This window comes from Gopherus evgoodei, chromosome 7, assembly GCF_007399415.2.
Source record: "Gopherus evgoodei ecotype Sinaloan lineage chromosome 7, rGopEvg1_v1.p, whole genome shotgun sequence".
NCBI lineage: Eukaryota > Metazoa > Chordata > Testudines > Testudinidae > Gopherus > Gopherus evgoodei.
The window spans coordinates 40,808,870-40,829,345 of record NC_044328.1 but is presented as its reverse complement, the minus strand read 5'-3'; the positions used below and the strand labels follow the sequence as shown (position 1 = coordinate 40,829,345).

Here is a 20,476-nt window from a genome sequence, read left to right as displayed (position 1 = left end):
GTTTTAGCAGTCTTTATGACTGAGCAGCTAGAAACAGTAGGAACAAACATTATATGCAATGTACTGGATTGAAGAGCCCTCTATTATCAAGTTTCTGCTCCCCCCGTAGATACTTACAGACTAATAAAGTCACCTCTTCATGTTCATTTTGGTAAGACAGATTATATTAAATAGATTGAGCTCGAGTCTGTCACTGTAAGGCATTCTTATATCAATCAATCAATCCTTTAACCATTCTCATGTCTCTTCTCTGAACTGTCTCTGATTTTTCAACATCCTTTTTGAATTGTAGATACCAGAACTGGACATAGTATTCTAGTACTCAGTGCCAAATACAAAGATACTACAACCTCCATACTCCTATTCAATATTGCCATTTATATATTCAAGGATTTCATTAGAAATGATCAAATTTTCACTGTATATAATGTTTTACCAGCTTCTTCATGCTACTGTTATGGAAAATTAGTCAGAGGCAGGGATTCTCAAACTTCATTGCACCACGACCCCCTTTTGATGACAAAAATTACTACATGACCCCAGGAGAGGGGACCAAAGCCTGAAGCCATGCAAGCCCTGTGGCCCAAGGTGGGGGTGGTGGGGCACAAAATACTAAAGCCCAAGGGTTTCAGCCCAAGGCAGAAGGCCTATAACCTGAGACCCACCACCCAGAGCTGAAGCCCTCGGGCTTCAGCCGTCAGTCCGTTACTGTAACTGTCAATACGTTACAGGCTTCAGAACTTCCTATGACTCCTTGCTTTTTTTCCCTCATTCAAGGAGAAAATTCCACAAATACAAAGTTATTTGGAATTGCTTTCAGTTAGTTGCAATTACTGTAAGTTATTTAACATACAAGTTTGGAATAACTTTTGGGAAATGGGAGATTATTTCTAAAAGGTAACTTCTTTAGAGGCCAGGAGTTTTGCCACTGACTTCAGCAAGGGGAGGAGAAGGCTCCAAGAGACATCAGTCAGATCTTGACATAGCCCAGTTTTATTCCTAAATCAGAAACCACTGTTTTGTAACAGCTGATAACTTCAAAAAAGTGTATATTGCTTCTCTTGGAAACTACCCCAAAGCTGACAATGATAAAATGGTGTTTTGCAGATTTTTGAAGTAATGGCATAAAACTCAAGGGAAAATATTTTGTACAAAACTCATTGATTTTTTTATTCTATTCAACTTAAATGTATGCATAGATGTGTGATACATACACAGTGGTACACAGATGAATATGGATAAAAGTAACAACTAAATGTGTACATAATTCTGAAGTTTACATTTTTTGTGAGAGGAACTGAAATTAGCAAAAAATACACACCCAGACATTTATTTCCAGCTAATGCATGCGCTAGTAACACTAGGGAGGAAACAGAACATACCTCTGTTGTAAATTCAAGTTTCATCTCCCAATTAGTTACAACATCTAGAAGATAATATCACAGATTATGGTTGCTGTCATTAAAATATCGTATTAATTACAAAAACTAATACTTGTCTGCATTATTGTGGGTCCAAGAATGCTCATCCCATCACAATCAGTATCAAAAGTATTCACAGCGTGATTAATGTTGATTAGGTTTATACAGACTATGTTACACCTGCAAAGATCATTTCTCTAGATAATTCTGAGAGATATTCAAATCTCCCTTACCCAATTTTTTCTTTAATATCTTATATAAACCATCTTATTTTTTCAAAAATTCAGTGCTAGTGCTAAGTGCATTAACACTTACAAGTTGAATAAAGTCATGGCAATCAAGTAATTAAATATAAAACATTTACCAGCTTTATTCTTCAGAATTTTTTGTCTTTAATTTTGCTATAACTTCTGGTGATGAAGAATCTTTAGTTCTTTGAATCTTCTTTATAGGTTTAACCCTATTTTTTGAAACAACCTTTTTTACAGTTTTCTTCTCTGTTGCAACTCTTGATTTTTTGAGTCTTCTGTTTTTGTAACGTATCAGATCTTCACGTCCAACATCAACCATTTGCTCCTCCCATGACTTCATTTCATTTTCATACCGAACCTTGTCATCTTCAGCAAGCTGTAGATATGTCTGGGAAATAATTTAAAATGTTTCAATATTTCCTTAGGTAAAATTCCAGCTGTTGCTGTAAATGGAAATTCTCCCAAATCCCATGGCATTTTCCCCTTCCCAATGCTCCACAAGAATTTGAAGCATCTGTTTCTTAGAAGCAAATTCACTTACAAATGAAAGCACTAATAAGTTGCTGCACAGTAAGTTATTTATGTCTTTAAATGACTTAAGAAAGTCTACTTCAAATTCCTCAGTAACCTCTACCTTCACTTTCCTAAGAGCTGTCATTTCTTCTGTTTCTTGAGACCTTCAGGCCCCCTACATATTCAATTTTCCCTCCATCCTAGTGCTTTATGTTGAGGTAGAATATTCAGGCAATTGCATATTTACAAATTTACTCTTCTGGAATGTTTTAAGCAATTTCAGCTAAACCAAATAAAGCATTAGCTGCATGCTCTACTAAACTCATGAGCCCTGAAACAATGTTGAGATTTCAGACTTAATACTTCAATGAGGAAACTGCCTTTTCAATTTTAAATATGAGAAAAACTATTTGTATAGCATGGTGCTTTACACCCAGACCGACAAGTCCCCGTCTTGAGCTTATAATATAATATACTCTGTTTGCATTAAGTCTTCTTATGAGCACATTAGAAGTGTGTTACCTATTTGCACAGACACGTTAGACCCTCAGATAAAATCTTTAACTCTCCATTTTCCCCATTGCTAAGTAAATATTAGCTAAGAAATACTATGTTTAGAGGCAGTTAAGGTTACAGCAGGCCAAATTCCATCCATCCAAAACTTTAGAAGAATGGAAATAAAAAGTTAAGTAGAAAGACTTGTGCATTTCTCTCCATTCAACTATTGATATGATAATATACTCCAACACTCCATAAGGCTTTTGTTTCCAACAAATACCAAAAAGCACTAAGCGACCTCAACTTCAAATTTGCACTTTAACACAAAACCTTAACAGTAAGATCATATTCTTTTATATCAATTATGCCAACTGATCAGTACATCTGACTGTCACACTCCATGCATTTGGGAAATGACTCTGCCTTACCATTTCTGAGGTCACTAAGGTTTTGCATTGGAGTACAAGTTTGATGAAGCTGGGGTACATAAGGATTAAAGCTGGAAAGAGAAACCAAACAGATATTTCTGCACAACCAATTTCAAATTTGATTCTCCCTCTAGAAAAAATATGAAATATAAAATAGCTTCATGCTCCAATTACACATTCAAACAAACATTATTTGGACAGAGGAAATTCAGGACAAGGAAGGCCAAGTTTAAAAGTAAGTCAAGATTAAGAAAGGCCAATTGGGTTTTTATTAGGGCTGTCAAGTGATTACAAAAATTAATCATGATTAATCACACTATGAAACAACAGAATACTATTTATTTAAATATTCTGGATGTTTTCTACATTTTCAAATATATTGATTTCAATTACAACACAGAATACAAAGAGTACAATGCTCGCTTTGTATTTGTTTTTGATTACAAGTAGTTGCACTGTAAAAAAACAAAAGAAAATAGTATTTTTCAAATCACCTAATACAAGTACTGTTGTGCAATCTCTTTATCATGAAAATTGAATTTACAAATGTAGAATTATGTAAAAAACCCTGCATTCAAAAATGAAACCATGTAAAACTTTAGCGTCTACAAGTCCACTCAGTCCTACTCTTTGTTCAGCCAATTGCTCAAACAAGTTTGTTTACATTTGCAGGAGATCATGCTGCCTACTTGTTTACCATATCACCTGAAAGTGAGAGGCCGTTCACATAGCACTTTTGTAGCTGGCATTGCAAGGTATTTATGTGCCAGATGCACTAAAGATTCATATGTCCCTTCGTGCTTCAACCACCATTCCAGGGGACATGCGTCCATGCTGATGATGGGTTCTAATCAATAACAATCCAAAGCAGTACGGACCAACGCATGTTCATTTTCATTATTTGAGTCAGATGCCACCAGCAGAAGATTGATTTTCTTTTTTGGTAGTTCAGGTTCTATAGTTTCCACATCGGAGTGTTCCTCTTTTAAGACTTTGGAGAGCATGCTGCACACCCCGTCCCTCACAGATTTTGGAAGGCACTTCAGATTTTTAACCTGGAGTCGAGTGCCATGGCTATCTTTCGAAATCTCACATTGGTACCTTCTTTGCGTTTTGTGAAATCTGCAGTGAAAGTGTTCTTAAAATGAACAACATATGCTGGGTTATCATCTGAGACTGCTATAACATGAAATATATAGCAGAATGTGGGTAAAACAGAGCAGGGGACATACTATTCTCCCCAAGGAGTTCAGTCATAAATTTAATTAACACATTTTTTTTTAAATGAGCATCATCAGCATGGAAACATGTCCTCTGGAACGGTGTCCGAAGCATAAAGGGGCATACAAATATTTGGAATATCTGGCACATAAATACCTTGCAATGCCGGCTACAAAAGTGCCATGCGAATGGCCTGTTCTCACTTCCTGGTGACATTGCAAGTAAGAAGAGGGCAGCATTATCTCTTGTAAATGTAAACAAACTTGTTTGTCTTAGCGATTGGTTGAACAAGAAGTAGGACTGAGTGGACTTGTAGGCTCTAAAGTTTGACACTGTCTTATTATTGAGTGCAGATATGTAAAACAATAAAAATCTAAATTTGTAAGTAGCACTTCCACAACAGAGATTGCACTACACTATTTGTCTGAGGTGAACTGAAAAATACTATTTTTTTTTTACTCAGTTTTACAGTGCAAATATTTGTAATAAAAATTATACACTTTGATTTCAATTACAACACAGAATACAATATATATGAAAATGTAGAAAAACAAAATATTTAATAAATGTCAACTGGTATTCCATTGTTTAACAGTGCAATTAACACTGATTAATCACGATTAATTTTTTAATTGAGATTAATTTTTTCTTTTTACTTAATCGCATGAGTTAACTGCAATTAATCAGCAGCCCTAGTTTTTATACTATTTTAATGTGAAATGCTTCAAATATTCTCACACACTGATCTGGAGGATCATAGCTCAGTGCACTATTAAAGACAGCAAAAAAGTCACATGAAGTAAGATTTTTCCCATGCATGTAACAGTGTTATTTTTAAAATTTCTATTAAACATAGCAAAATAACTCATTCCTCATGAGAACCAAATCCATTACTAGTTTGAAGTTTTTAAAAAGATCTAATTTCATTTATGAAAGCAAGAAGTTAATTTGAAAAAATGTAACTGTTTTTTTCTTTCATACTCAGGAATTAATATTCCTCCTTAACACCACCCACCCATTCCACTGCTTAATGAAATGTTATCAGTATTTTTTAAAAAGTGGTCACTGTTGTATTAAGAATCAATATGAGACATTTCAGCTTGAAGTGTAATTGGTTTCAAGAATTTATAAAATAAATGAAAATAAAATCCTTTAGTAAAAAATGCACTTTAACTATAATAAAAGGTTGGTGTAACTAGAATTTACAAGAGTGCCCTGGAGTCAGAATGACTAAACTGTATTCTGTAGTTGGAGAACACTTAGCTGGACTGGAGCCTCACCAAAAGCTAGACACATACCTGCTTTTGAGAACTGGATAGATCTTGCCATTCTTCAAATAAATTCTTCATCTTTGCCTACAAAACACAAACTCTCTCTTAAACTCATGTAAAAAATTTGGATCATGAGATTCTAAAGGGTGTAAGCTAAAAGGGACTAAAGTCCTCCTAAAGCAAAACTAGTTGACAGCTAAATACCTTTGATTCCAGTAAAAACCACCATTCTTTGTGCTCTTAAAATGGAAAGTTGTGCACTGCTTGAAATGGGACAGTATGTACCAGTACAGAATACCAGCACACACTGTGTTTCATGAACAAGCATCAACACGAAAACGACCAAAATCTCTGAAGTGCTATCTGCATGTACTTTACAAATTAGACATCTTGATTATTTCACTCTGTCTGTAAACAGTATTTGAACTTTATAAATACTGTCAAAGTCTTCATAAAATAGGTAAACTGGGACTGGTAATCTTGACCTTTTTACAGATGGCGAAATAGAGGTAAATTGACTTGCTCATGGGCCCCCTGAATGTCACAGAAAGGTGACTAGAGCCAAGGGGAGCAAACGTGGGAAGAAAGAAGAGAAGGGCTAAATATGAGGAAGCTAGCTAGGAATAAAATTGGTTATGGGAGAAAAGTAAGGCTAGAAGATGAAGTTGTTTGCTGAATTGGAAGGTAGGCAGATGTTAGAAAACAGGTGGAGAAATGAGGGTACAAGGAAGGTAAGCAGAGAGCAAGAAGGGGAGACTAAACAAGGTGGAATGAATTCACCACTCTTAAGTGATGGTCTGACTTTTTGGGAGGTGGATACTTTCCCATCACTAAAAGGCTGCTCCAATGCAAAACTGAAACAAAAAACCAATTAACTAAGAAGTTCAAGTGTAAATGGGCAGACTTATGGGTAGTCTGCCAAGGGGATCATCTATATATTTCTGTTCTTGTCCATCTAGTTAGTTTTTAAGTGAGGGGAAACTTGGGGGTTCGCAAGACAAATCAGACTCCTGAAAGGGATACAGTAGTTTGGAAAGGTTGAGCGCCACTGATCTATACCTTCATGAGAAACACAGTTAACACTTGCTATAGCTCATCATCTTAGTTCTAGGGAAATAAGCTGGTTGATTATATGAATGGATCACCTCAGAGAGAAATGCCTTGCATCACTCGTTGACCCTCTCCATATAATCGAACATAACTGCAGGATATCAAAGAGTTCCTTCCACTCAGCTGGGAAATTAGTGGCCTTGATACTAAGCATGGATTAAATATAGTTTTCTATCCAGTCAAATTAACTTTATCATGATTTGAATCTATTTAAATTATGGTTTGCATTTGTAGACCCTGCTGGTGTGCTTTCATGTAGTGCTGTTTGAACATGTAGGTTAAAGTGTGCTAGGGAACCCTTTATGCCACACTAGCAGGATCTACATAAATCAATCAACACATTAGCATGCTTTAGAAATCACACCCAGTAGAATGCATTACCCTACCGTATAGACAAGTGCTGATTTGGTTAAACTGGGGCAACCTTTTGTATGGCTTATTTATAGTTTAAGTCAATTTGGAACAGGCTGAAGCTAATCCAAAAATAAGCCACGCTTAAACCAACGTCGTCATGTCCACACAAGGGTTTTTACTGAGTTACTCCAATCAGTTAAAATTCACACCTGAAGTTAAATTGGTGCACATTTCTTGTGCAGACAAGGTCTTCAATAAAGTGATGCAACCCTGTGTTTAGACCTAAGAAAGAAACAGGGAAAAATGGAATTCTCCAGCTACAGAATAAGATGGATTAAGTCTTCAGAGTGTACAGTACTGCAAGACTTTCTGATTTATTAAGTCCATGTATTCATTGAGTGGCTCAGTTTGAATAGCAAGCAATTAGCAGCAAGCGTTCAACCATGCCCTAAAAATTCCCACTTCCGCCTAGCAAAGGAAGATCCAGAAATACTGAACTGTTTGAATTGTTACCCGTAAGAGAAGCTAGAACAAATTTTCTGAATGCAACAAATTTTGGAAGATAGTCATTTTACCAATGAAGAAATCTAAAGTTAACCAATTTTGTCTTGTTTACCTGAACTGAAATCCCCTTAGCTTCGTGGAAGTGTTCAGACATAAAAATGTTAAAGCCAGTACGAGGTCTTTTAGGCTTTCCAAGCACTGTTAATTCCTGAAAGATTGTAAGAAGGCAGAAGTTATTTTTCTGTGAATGAGTCAACCCATTGATTATATATATTTATAATTTGTTTCAATTCATTTTAGCAAAGCTGATTATACCATTAGCTTTTTATTGACTATTTTACACTTATTAAAAAAAAGCATTTTACAAAAAGATCAATTTCTTATGCAAAATTGCATTACACTGTGGACAAGAGACCATTAAGGTTTACAATATCACCAAACTACTCTTCCATTGTGAACCAACTCATACTTTAACCCAGATTGAGACAATAGGCTAGATTTGAGCCCATTGGAGGAAGGGATCATGACTAGCTACATGAACTGAAATGTGGAGGACTGCACTAAACATCTCAGTTTCTTCTAAGGGTCATTTTTATTTCACTATCAGTGGATTCCTTGAACAAAAATGAGTGGTTAATTTATTAGTAAGGCTCCTGTCAAATTTACCTTAGGCAGGTTAACTATTTGGCTTTGATACTAAACAGAGCTTAAAATTTCTGGCCTTGCCTGGGAACCTCCATTTGTTGGATTGCGCCAATTGTGATTTTATGATATTTTCAAGCATTGATTAGAGGAAGATAGACAGCTCCTTCTTTAGGACAATGGAGAAGTTGTTTTGTAGTTTCACTTTACGCCTGATCAGGATTTTCCAGCATTCATTGGACAGGCTCTGGACTCATACTGAGAGGTAACTACACTGCAAAGCATTAGATCAAAACAGTTTGCTTTAAAGAGTTTTTCCTACGTTGTTTCTTCCATAACCTATAGTTTTAAATCCAAAAGTTGCTCTTCTTCAGGGAAGATGAAGGTGTGACACTGCATCCCATATTCTTCATAGTAATTATTATATGATATGATTATAGCATAATTATTATATATTTTATGCAAGATAAGTAATGTGAGGTGTCATTGGAAAAGTTATGATTTGCTGAATGATTATCCTATTTGTATGCATGTATCTTTTTGTATCTGAAGTTATGAATATTGACTATATCTGTATTTCAAATGTAGCTCCACCTGGGTGATGCCCACTAGACAAAATGCTTTCAGTCAGGATAGCTGATTGGGAAGGGCCTATTCAGGACAATAAACCATTAGAGAAAACAACAGGCCCTCAAAGAAGCTTATCTCCCACCTGGTGAGCCTTTCTGAGAACACTCCTAACAGCCTATAAGTAATGGCTGGTATGACTCTACAAGGACATGTAACCAGGTCACATGATTCTGGATTCCATCTTGGGATGTCAGTATTTTTCCACAAACTGGTCTGGGAACCAAGTTTTGAAACAAAGGGATCCCTCCATATGCTAAAGCTATATAAGGCAGGGAGTAACATCATCTGTGGTTGTTCACTCCTCACACAAGAAGACTCCTGGAAATACCTGAGGAACAAGAGTGAACTGGGGGAAATGCTGGACTAAAGGAATTTCTAGCCTGTGTATGAAACACCTGGGAATTCCAAGCTGTAAAGCAAGTGCATCTTACCCCTTAAGGACCTGCAGCCTGCTTGTATCATCTCTTAGGGTGATAATCTGCTATCATATCCAATCTATCTAGGATATTAAGTTTAGTGTCCATTTTTTGTTTATTTGCTAGGTAATCTGATTTATCTGTTGCTATCCCTTATAATCACTTAAAATCTAATAAGCATTTGTAGTTAATAAACTTGTTTTTATTTTAATCTAAATCAGTGAGCTTTGACTGCAGAGCTTGGGGAATATCTCTGCTTGGTTACCACAAGTGTGCATAGTTCTCTTCATATTGAGGGAGAGGCCAACCACATATTAAACCCATATACTGGCCAGATTTGACCAGAGCAGGATGGTACTGCTCTGGCGTCCCAGGCCGGGAAGCTGATGGTTAGAGAGCCTGCGTGTAACTGCAGCTGGTGTCTCCCTTACCTGTATGAATGCTGGTGAAAGTGTAAGCTGGAGGGCCTTGCAGCTTGTCACAGCAGTACAGTGTGAGAGGGAGCCCAGGCTGGTGGGTTAGGGGGCTCCGTGGTACTCAAGTTCCAGGTGGCACCCCAGGGTGAACCCATCACAGAAGGAGTGGAAGGAGAATATGTACATTTCTTAATCCTGGAGTTCGTACTCTGATACAAAGGACATGTGAAGTGCCAACCTTATTACCTCGTCTAGTATAGGTGTTGGTGGCTACAATGGTTTTGGGGAGGCTTAGTCAACTGGATGACATCCTGGAGCTGAGAAATCCAGGGGCTGGTGGACTGAATCCTCATGGAAAGCTATTTCCAGGAGACCTCCTTCACTTGGAGATCTCTGATGTTGTTGCTCCCTTCTGACAGGCCTCTTCCAGGACACTGACCATATGGGAAATAATTGAAGTGGAGCACTTGCTACCTAGTCATTGTTACTTGTTCTTTTTGCTGAAATTATCTGCCATCTTCACCTTGACAGAGGGGACTGTGGCAAATAAGGGTTAATAATTGGCTTTGCAGCATATTCAACCGAATATTGCAGGACTGTGCTGATTCTCATGCACCAGAAGATGAAACTGGCTGGTCTATTTTCATGGTCTCAGTTAAGTGAAATGGAAAAAAGTATAGCACTGTGAGAAGCAAATTAAATAAAGTAATCAATAAACCCAAGTATTATAGGAAACATCAGTAATGATTTAAGCATGATTTTTAACGTGACAGCATTCCTTTAAAACATTGTTTCTAGCCTAGCATTGTAATCATGATCCATGTTTAATAACCACTTGAAACAACCAGATTAATACATTAAAAAGTTACCTTAAAAGGGATAATGAAATCACATTTTGAGTACTTACCCTCTTTTTCCTCATTGCTTTTCTTTTCGCACGTTTGTGTCTCCTTTCTTCTTTCAAAGCTACTATCTGGGCTGGACTTAACTGTGCTTTGTATTTGGCCAGTTCTTCTTTGTATGCTTGCCTCTCTACTTTTGCAGCTGCTTCATATGTCTATAAGCACAAAAATCATGAAAGCAACCAAAGAAAGCAAACATAACTGTCAATTTCAGCTAAACATTCTACCTTTAAAACAGTGACTTTCAACCTTTCCAGACATCTGTACCCCTTTCAGTAGTTCTATTTGTTTTGCGTATCCCCAAATTTCACCTCACTTAAAAACTACTTGCTTACAAAATCAGACATAAAAATACAAGTGTCACACCACACTATTACTGAAAAATTGCTTACTTTCTCATTTTTACCATACAATTATAAAATAAATCAACTGGAATATAAATATTGTACTTACATTTCAGTGTACAGAGCAGTATAAACAAGTCATAGTCAGTATGAAATTTTAGTTTGTACTGACTTCTCTAATGCTTTTTATGTAGTCTGTTGTACAAGTAGGCAAATATCTAAATGAACTGATACACCCACTGGAAGACCTCTGCATACCCCCAAGGATATGAGTACCCCTGGTTGAGAACCACTGCTTTAAAACACTCTAAAGATCAAACAGTCTTCCAAAGGATGCAGGCTATAGCAGGATACGGATACTGGCCTGCCATGCAGTAAACAGAATCATCAGGCTTCACAGAATCCCTAGAAATAATCAATGCAGCAGAGATGCATATAATCTCTAGCAAACAAGCATTCTTGTAACATGAGCTCCCCACCTCCCACATGTAACAGCCCCATATCTTTGTCCTGCCCCTCCTTTCGGGGAGAGGAGGGGGGGGGGAAACACATAATCCATGGGAGTTAGTCTTCAGGATGAAGTAACCTCATAATCAACACAACAGTAATTTGATAAAACTATTCTTTAGACCCTCTGCCACGCATGTATCATATTATGCATTCACAGCAACTGTATCAACAGTACATACCATTTACACCATCATTTGGATTGAAAAGCTAACCAATGTATTAGCTACCACTATGTCAGATTCCATTAGTTAAGTGCTAATGCAGCAACTACACCAGTGATGGGCCTCCTAATGCTCCTGTCTGGCCTTCAGAGATGCTGTAACAACTCAGAGTACACTAGCTCTGTCACTTAACAAGCTGGCTGCATGCCAGCCCAAGAACAGCTGAAGAGTTACTCTCCTGATTTCCCCCAATTACCCCAATTGAAAAGTAGCCATCCCTCCCTGTTTCTCTTGGATGCACCGCCTTGGTGTTGGTTGCGGGGCTGCCAGCAGGGGTTGGCCACTGCCGCCCTCTGGAGACACCTGAGGCACAATGCTGGAGAAGCAGGCAGCCAGTGACTTCCCCACCTTCCCTGAGGTAGTGGGGCTCAGATTTTGGGCTTCAGCTCTGGGAAGGCGAAGCAGCAGGCTTTGGTTACGGGGCTTCAGGCTCCACCCGAGGGCTCCGGCTGCATGGCAGGAGGCCCCAGGGCTCCGGCTGCACAGCTTCAGGCTCCATCTCCCATCCATGGGGCTTTGGGATCTGGTCACAGGGCTTCAGATTCCAGCCCCCCACCCACACATCCCATTGCCCTGACACCCCCCTCAACCAGGGCTTAATTTATCCCAAGGCTTGCCAGGGCTGAGTAAGTCTGCTGTGAAAAATGATACTTGTATGTTTGTTACTATCACTTTTCACAATAGACTTACTAGCTAGCAATAAATAAATTACAATGATTTGGACATGTATATGTGCATGTTTATTTGTTTTTCCTAAAACTAATCAAGTATTTTAGGAAAAAAAATATGGCACTCTGAGGCCACCAAAAAATTTGTTCTGAGAACCCATCTTAGAACAGTGCTAGCACCACAGCAAGGATGCTAGGGCCAAGATGACTAGTGCTGGAGTGCCAAAGTAGTGCAGAGTACCAGAAACTAATTGCACTCAAGCTCCAAAGCGGGTGCCAAAGTGCTGAGTCACCAAAGTACCCAAAGCAAAGGCCTCAAAAATATAGCTAACAGAGCAGATTTGACAGGAAAGCAGAGAGGAAATATGAAGATAAAATACCTGAAATGTCACTGGAAACCAGGCTAGAACTGGAGCAATGGACAATCAGGTGCTGCCTCCAACAGGGAGTTCCTTTGATAAATGTAGTCAAGAAGAAACTGGCTTGGAATGTTCCAAGGGCAGCATTTATAGTCTGCAGTGGGTAGCAATTGCACTGGGGACCCTAGCTCATACTCTACCTCTCTACTGCTGCCCTCAAGGATCAAAAGGAGATGTAACGCACAAGTTTCCTAATCTTACACTAAGAAGTTAAGACCCAGAAGTGAAAAATCTCACACAGATAGTACCTTTAGAGAAACTACTTTCAACAGATTAGAGTCTAAACTCCAGGATCATAATCTCACCAGGAGGAAAGACTGTACTATGTGATCTCTCATAAAATGTGAGTCTCATTTACCAGAACAGCACAAAGACAGGAGACCAAGAGAAACAGGAAGTATATAGGTTAGTATAATCATGTGGGACCCTCTGAATAGCTATTTTCTATAACATATCGAGTTTAGGTGCTATATCTGAGAAACAAGATTTATCCAATTTATTTCACTTATATATTACAAAGCATGTAGATTTATACTATACAATTAAAATAAAGTATCAAAATTAAAATATTTGTAATAGTTTTTTCCCCCCCAATACAACCATCACAAATCTAAACATCTTAAATACTTCAGCTTGCTTCTTCCATGAACACCCAAGGGTAAAAAAACGTGCATTAACAGCAGGCCCCAAAAGTTAAAGCCAGGTTTCCCTTTCTTAGAAAATGCTCACCAGAAGCCCACTCCCACACCTCTAGATATCAAACGGTGACAGACAAATTTCAAATTAATCAGATTCCAAACCACTTAGAATTTTCTCTCTTAAAACCAACACCTTGGACTTCATCCTGAGACTAAATGGCAGTTAATGACAATCACAGAGCATGTTATGCATTCCTGGTATGAAATATTAAGATGTGCTAACACATTCAATACTAACTTAAGTTATGGATGGGAGGAAGATGTAGACATATAGAGAGGACAATAGTCTAGCCTAAAGGTAACATATGAATAACTGTAGCAAATTATTCATCTGGGAAAAAAATACCGTTCCACTTCTCTCATCAGGCCAATATAGAAAAGTGTTTCAGAGCACAATTGCTACCTGAGCATCCATGAGCTATCTAGGATCTATAAAGATCCCTAAATTGTAAATCTATGCTACAAACAGCACCTTGCATCCTCAGGGGTGTCACTATAATCTTTGCCAATCCTTCCAATTGCTTAACAACCTACAAGCACTATTTCAGTCTCTTCTGGCTTGAATCTCAGCCAGCTCTCATGGAGACACCAAGTAATTTGTTCCAAGAGGATCAGATGAGGAAAAAAAAACAGAGCTTTTGCTTAACACACTAAAAAACACAATGGCATGTATTTCCTTCCTAACCATCACAATAGCTACATATATTAATTGATCAATGGGAAATAAACAGAACCTTGTAGAATCCCATGACACTTCTCTCAGGGAAGATGAGCAACTGTCCAAAGTACTGACCTCTGGGAATTCTCATTATGAAAGAAGTTGAATAATTTGCTAAGGACTGCAAATCAGTCAATATCACTTTATGATCAAGTGTTTAAGGAAACAGTTCTAAAAGAATCTGTACATACTTTATCCTTGTTCATTGTTAGTAGGAGAGATCAAGTTCTGCAATACCATTTGTCCCATACCCAGGTCTAAAACTTGAGAACTCCAGATACTGTAAGTTGCCATGCTACAACCTTTTCAACAAAATTTCCTTTGATAAGACACACCAAACCCAGCCAACATAAAACTCAAAATGCAACTGAAAGAGCATAAAACAAAAGGAAAAATATCAAGCTTACTTGTTTCTCTGACACTGGTAGCTCTTTCCAAGCATATGCAATTTTTTTTGCTATCTCCAAAATGCTCACATCTGTGAAACAGAAGAAATGTTTAATTTCTTAGTTTACAAGGAAGAGAGTAAGAAAATGGAACCTGTTTTAATGTTTAAAATGTTTTTCGTTTTCCCCAGGAAAGTATTTGCTACTGGTATTTTTCTGCCACAGACATATTCTTTTTCCATAAAACCTGTCCTAATATGCCAGTACGAGAAACTGTGAACACCAGGTGAATAAAATAGCTTTTCTTTTATTCCTAACAGAAAGATTAAATGTCACTATTTCAGAAACAGGAATTTTTGTGTGTGACCTACACAGAATTTTTTTTAGAAGTTGGGCTTATGTTACTTTTTCTTCTTTACACTGCATATACAAACTGAAAGAGTTAGTTTGTTTTTTTTAAGTTTCTGCTTGTGTTTTTTACTTAGAAATACCAGAAAAGTCGAGTCTCAACTTCCCTCGTTTTGCCAGAGGATCTGATGGAATAGACCAGTACAGGTTCAGTTTTACACCTTAACTGAAGGAGAAGTGGTGTTGATTCTTCAAATGGCAGGTACTTCATCTAAAATGTCAATAAGCATTAACAATCCCTAATTTCCCCCAAACAATGGTTTAGAGACTTTGCCTTAAATGCCCTTCCCTTTTCAACTAGATTTCACTCCTTCTGTAATATCATTTCACAAATTCTTCAATCAGAATGTTTTTTAAGGTCAAACAAGACTTGAACTTGTAAAATAGAAGCAGTTAAGATTTTTGTTGACAAAAATCCTTCAAGGGTTTCTTTACACATCCTAGTGAGGGAAAGGGCACAGGCTCAATTCCTCCCCGTCAACACACTTTCCAAAAATGCCAGTTCCGCTTTTCCATTATTGACATGACTGAACCTAAGCATTCAGTAAGTAATTCAGGCTCAAAAGTATAGGAAGACAAGACAGACCTGGAATACATGGGTCAGCCTCTCCTTTCACACTCCACTCAACAATGCCACATTTTGCCATGGACTATTAGATTTTAGGAGAAAAGAAGGGCAACTTTATCAAGCTGAGGAAGACTAATACTTTATCAGGTCTACAAACAACTTTCTGTGCGCCTGGGATGGAATATACTAATTTGTAAACTAAGGTTTTGTCTACACTACCAAGTTTTGTCAACAAAACTTATGCTGACATCCAAAGGTCGACAAAACAAAAATCGCAAAAGGGTGTTCGCACTGGCTTCCTCTGTCAAGAGATAACATTCACATTGTGGGCACCATTATCGACAGCGTGAGCAATGTACTGTGGGTATGTATCCTATCCAGTGCAGTGTTGTGGGAAAGCGGAGTTGATTGCTGCGCATCTTGGGAGGATTCCCTCCATGTTCTCCCACACCCTCCTCAGCTGCAGGGAGTGGCATCATGAGTAACTCTGTGAGCTCTCTGTGCTGAAAGGAATGTTAAAGCAGGGGCTGCTGTGTTCCTAGTGCAGGGCAGAGCAGGAGCATTCCAATGATTTGTTCCCTGCAGTTCTGAAAGGGGCGGGTCACATGGTGCTGTTTATAGCATAGATTTATAATTTAGGGATTTTTATAGATTCTAGATGGCTCATGGATGCTCTGGCAGCACTTGTGGTCTGAAACACTGTTCTATACTGGCCCAGTGAACCAAGTGCAACAGTGTTTTTTTCCCAGATGAATAATTTGCTACAGTTATTCATATCTGTCACCTTTAGGCTAGATTATTGTCCTCTCCAGAAGTCTACATCTTCCCATCACGCATAGCTTAAGTTAGCATTAAATGTGTTAGCACATCTTAATATTTCATGCCAGAAATGCATAACACTGGTGCTCTGTGATCTGCCTTTACTGCCGGTTAGTTTTCAGGGTGGTGTCCAAGGCGGTTTAGGGCGACAAAACTTGGTAGTGTAGACAAAGCCTAAGTCACAGGAAGAGCTCATGCACTGGGATCTGGGTAGGTAACTGGACAAGATCTTCAATCATATTTTAACAGGAGAAAGTTACCTCAAAGCTTGTCCAAGATAATCATAAATCATAATTTAGTTTCAATACTTTAAAATAAATCATTTCTATATACAGTAATCCTCAATTAGACCAAGTTTCCTCATTCCCAAATAAATTTTTCCATATCAGAACAATATTAAATTTTGCAGCTCTCATTGGCTATGAATAGGAAAGAAAGCTTTAACATACACATACTTTCAAACAATTAAAAATATTCAAAGGAAAGACAAGCACTCTTAAAAATATTTACCCTTTCCCAATTTTAGGTTATGGAAAGGCCTACCATTTCAAAGCCCATCAAATTACTAGATAAAGCATCAGGATAAAAGCTTGTACTGGGCATTGCTACATAATCAAAAATTATCTTTTTCATGTACACGTAAAGAAATATTCACATGCAATGGAAGAATGCTAATCATTACAATGCAAATACATAATGGGGTTCTTTTTTGAAGTTCTCATATTAAGTACCTTGTCCATATAAGAAATATTTATTTTACTCTGAATGAATTAAAATTCAAAGTTTCTTAGAGCTCATTTAAAGTATGGACAGTATGTGTATCTAACATTCAATCCTGATATTTAATTTTACTGGATTTTATCACTTTACTATGTTCTTTTAAAGTTTACTTATTCATAGAATATTTAGTTTGACTCAAATACTCATCTAGCTTTTTAGCCAAAGAAAAAAAGTGCACACACATCTGAAATAAAACTGGGTTCTATAAACAGAGCTACCAACACATCTTAACAAATTCATACTACAATAAAATGATTTTGTTTATGATCCTAAGCAGTTTATGAAACAAAAACATTTATTCTAATACTAAATTTCTTTAGAGTTCCTTACCTGGATTTTGTTTTCTAAAAATGGGCTGCTGATCTTTTAAAAAACGAAAGTAGGCTGTTAAGGGTCGCTTTGGAGGATTATCTGAACTGATCTGTTTTGAAAACCACTTTTCCACCGAGTATGTAGTACTGCATCTTTAACACACGGAAAGTTATCAGATATTAAAAATACATCAATATGTAAACTCAGTTGTAAATTACACTTCAAAATACATAACGTGACCGTTAGTTTAGAATCCAAATGTAAGCAGTATTACCACACTCCAGAATAAGCCCACAACTAACATTTACAGCCCATCATATTCCCGGCCCAAATGCACAGAAGCTGCTCCAGAAACAACTCCGCATCTCTAACCAGGCTTGGGTCAGCCACTTCCAACATGCTGAAAGCTTTTATCAGCCCCCACCCAAGGGCACGATCCCTCCTATGAGCAAAGAGGGCCACAGGGCAGAACGGAAGAAGGGAATGATGCTCCGAGGGTGCCCGAAGGCTGCTGCGGCCGGGAAGGGGACGATGCGCGGAGGGCGCCCGAAGGCTGCTGCGGCCGGGAAGGGGACGATGCGCGGAGGGCGCCCGAAGGCTGCTGCGGCCGGGAAGGGGACGATGCGCGGAGGGCGCCCGAAGGCTGCTGCGGCCGGGAAGGGGACGATGCGCGGAGGGCGCCCGAAGGCTGCTGCGGCCGGGGAGGGGACGATGCGCGGAGGGCGCCCGAAGGCTGCTGCGGCCGGGGAGGGGACGATGCGCCGGGGGGGCACCCGGGGGCGCTGCCGACAGGGGGAAGGCGGAGTGAGGGGACGGGAAGGGTGGCTGGGGCGGGATGCAGACAGATGCGCTGGGAGGACCAGGACACCCAGGAGACTAGCTCACGCCGAAGTTTCGCCGCTCGCCCCGGGCGGTGCCTTCACCTGAGAATGTGCCGGGCGCTGGGAAGAGCGGCCAGGGCCCGGCCCAGCAGCGCGGCCGCCATGGCACCGACAGACAAAAACAACAGGACGCTCGTCAGGTCTGAGCCGCGCGCGCTGCTACCGCGGTGCAATGTGGGAAGAAGCGGGTCCCGCCTCTTTGATGGAACAAGGCCTCAGGGCAGCATAGTCCCCAAAGCGCATGCTCCGAACCGTCCGTCTGCGGGGGGCGGGGAAGACAGGAGGAGGAGGGAGGGGGTGAGCCGGGAGTGCGGCGCGCCGCTCTTGTAGCATCTTCCGGGGACTAGCGGGGCGGGGTAGAGGTGCCCGCTGCGGGGTTGGGTCCCTCCTCGTCGAGGCTCGGGCTGGCACCTCCAGCCTCGCTGAGGTGTTTTCAGAGCTGTTCAGTGCCCTGCGACGGATCTCAGCACGGCCCTGCCCCAACGATTTGCGAGCTAGAGGCGAGACAGAGACAGACAAACAAGTGATTTACGGAGCCTTTTCCTATGCTGTGTGCAGTGTGCAGCCTTTCGCCGCACACACCGTGGCATTTCTTTGACTCGTTTAGCTCCGATTGGAATTGCGAAGGAATGGCTCACATGCCAGATATCCTCACTGAAATCAATATATTCTGCCTTTAAACAAAAAGTCGACCCAAGGCAGGTGGTTGAAGAAACTCATACTGGTGATCGTGGCATTCCTTGGCTTGAAGCCCTTTTATACGCATGCGTTAAAGTTACCACTTTTTTCTAAAGATCCCGTCTGTACAGAATTCTCATACTTGAGTCTTAACCCCTTAGTGCGGGCCTGCAGAGCTTCCCTAGCGTTACCCAGAGACAAGGTGGGTTAATTATTGGATCAACTTCTATGACAAGCTCTCAAGCCACACGGAGCTCTTCTTCAGTTATGGCTTGAAAGCTTCTCTCTCACACACACATAAGTTGGTCCATTATAAGATATTACCTCACCCACCCTGTCCCTTTAATATCCGTTCCTGGATTCTCACACAGCTACAACTACATTGCATATACCTCTCTGTTCAGGGCAGCCGTAGCCGGGAAGAGTGCAAGTCAGGCAGGCCTCTAGTGGCTGTCATGTGCCATCTGCAGCAGAGTATATGTGCTGTCCTTGACCTGTCAATTTCTTCTCCAGCAGAATGAAATAGCTTTCAGCACAAGCCTGTACCCTGGGAGCCCTTGTTTCAGAAGAACCTAACCACACTTTGTTGAGTATTCTTTTCTTTTAGTATCCTTATCTTCTAGTCAGTTCCAGTATGGTTTTATAGATTTTTGACACCATTGTATCATTACTTCAGTGTCTGCTGTAGTGGGAGTTAGCACTGGTCTTTTAGGGCTAAGTGCTGCTTTTGCTACTCTATGCCTATTCTTTCTTTTGACACACTGGTATTTGTTTTTTCTTTATTTTGGTGCCTCTTTTTTGGTCATTGCCACAATGTCACCAGGGTGTTTCTGCTTGTTGGTACAGTTGTGTGACAACACTGTCCTAGGTACTCTGACATGAAAGTTCAGTGCCTGCCTCAAAACCCCAGGGCTTCTTGTTTATTGGTCCAGAAATACTAGTATCATTTTTCCTACTTTGATGTCCAAAAGGGAAAGGAGACCACTTAGTGTCTTAAAACACCTTCTCATATTTAACATTGAAACTAGGCATTAGAGGCACCTGTGTTGCAAGATACATGGTCCTGATATAGCTGATGAAAGGTCCTTTGGGATCACTCAATTCCTGTGGGGAAAAAAATTCTTTTTAAATGTTGAAAGTCTCAGTTCTGGTGGCAGTCACTCTCACTCACAGAGCTAACTAATCAACCTTATACTAGATTGTACAAGAATAATTGTATTGTGATTCTACTGAGATTCCCACCAGGAATTCAACCTTAGATTATTGTCCTACCAACATTTTCCTTAGTTACTTGCCTACCACAGAGAAATCTGTATAGTATCACTGTGAAAAAGATAATTGGGGTTATATTTGGAAACACCTAAAGCTTTCAGAAGACCAATCCAATTTTATTTCTTTTGGTACCAATGCATCAGACAATATTTTTATTAGGATGATGACATCTAAATGGATGTCTGATAACCTTCTGGTTTCAGACTGCAGGAACACA

The 20,476-nt window shown here is 39.5% G+C and overlaps 1 protein-coding gene across 1 annotated transcript; it reads right to left on the bottom strand.

Annotated features, from left to right (window-relative positions):
- Nucleotides 1–1,142: 1,142 nt before the first annotated feature.
- Nucleotides 1,143–18,492, bottom strand: TFAM (transcription factor A, mitochondrial). Its single transcript, XM_030568124.1, has 7 exons — nucleotides 18,352–18,492; nucleotides 17,447–17,580; nucleotides 14,563–14,633; nucleotides 10,583–10,732; nucleotides 7,684–7,779; nucleotides 5,631–5,687; nucleotides 1,143–2,060 (listed from the first exon to the last, which is right to left on the bottom strand). The coding sequence occupies exons 1-7, from the start codon at nucleotides 18,411–18,413 to the stop codon at nucleotides 1,791–1,793; spliced, it is 840 nt and encodes a 279-aa protein (XP_030423984.1). The 5' UTR covers nucleotides 18,414–18,492; the 3' UTR covers nucleotides 1,143–1,790.
- Between the last annotated feature and the right edge of the window lie 1,984 nt (nucleotides 18,493–20,476).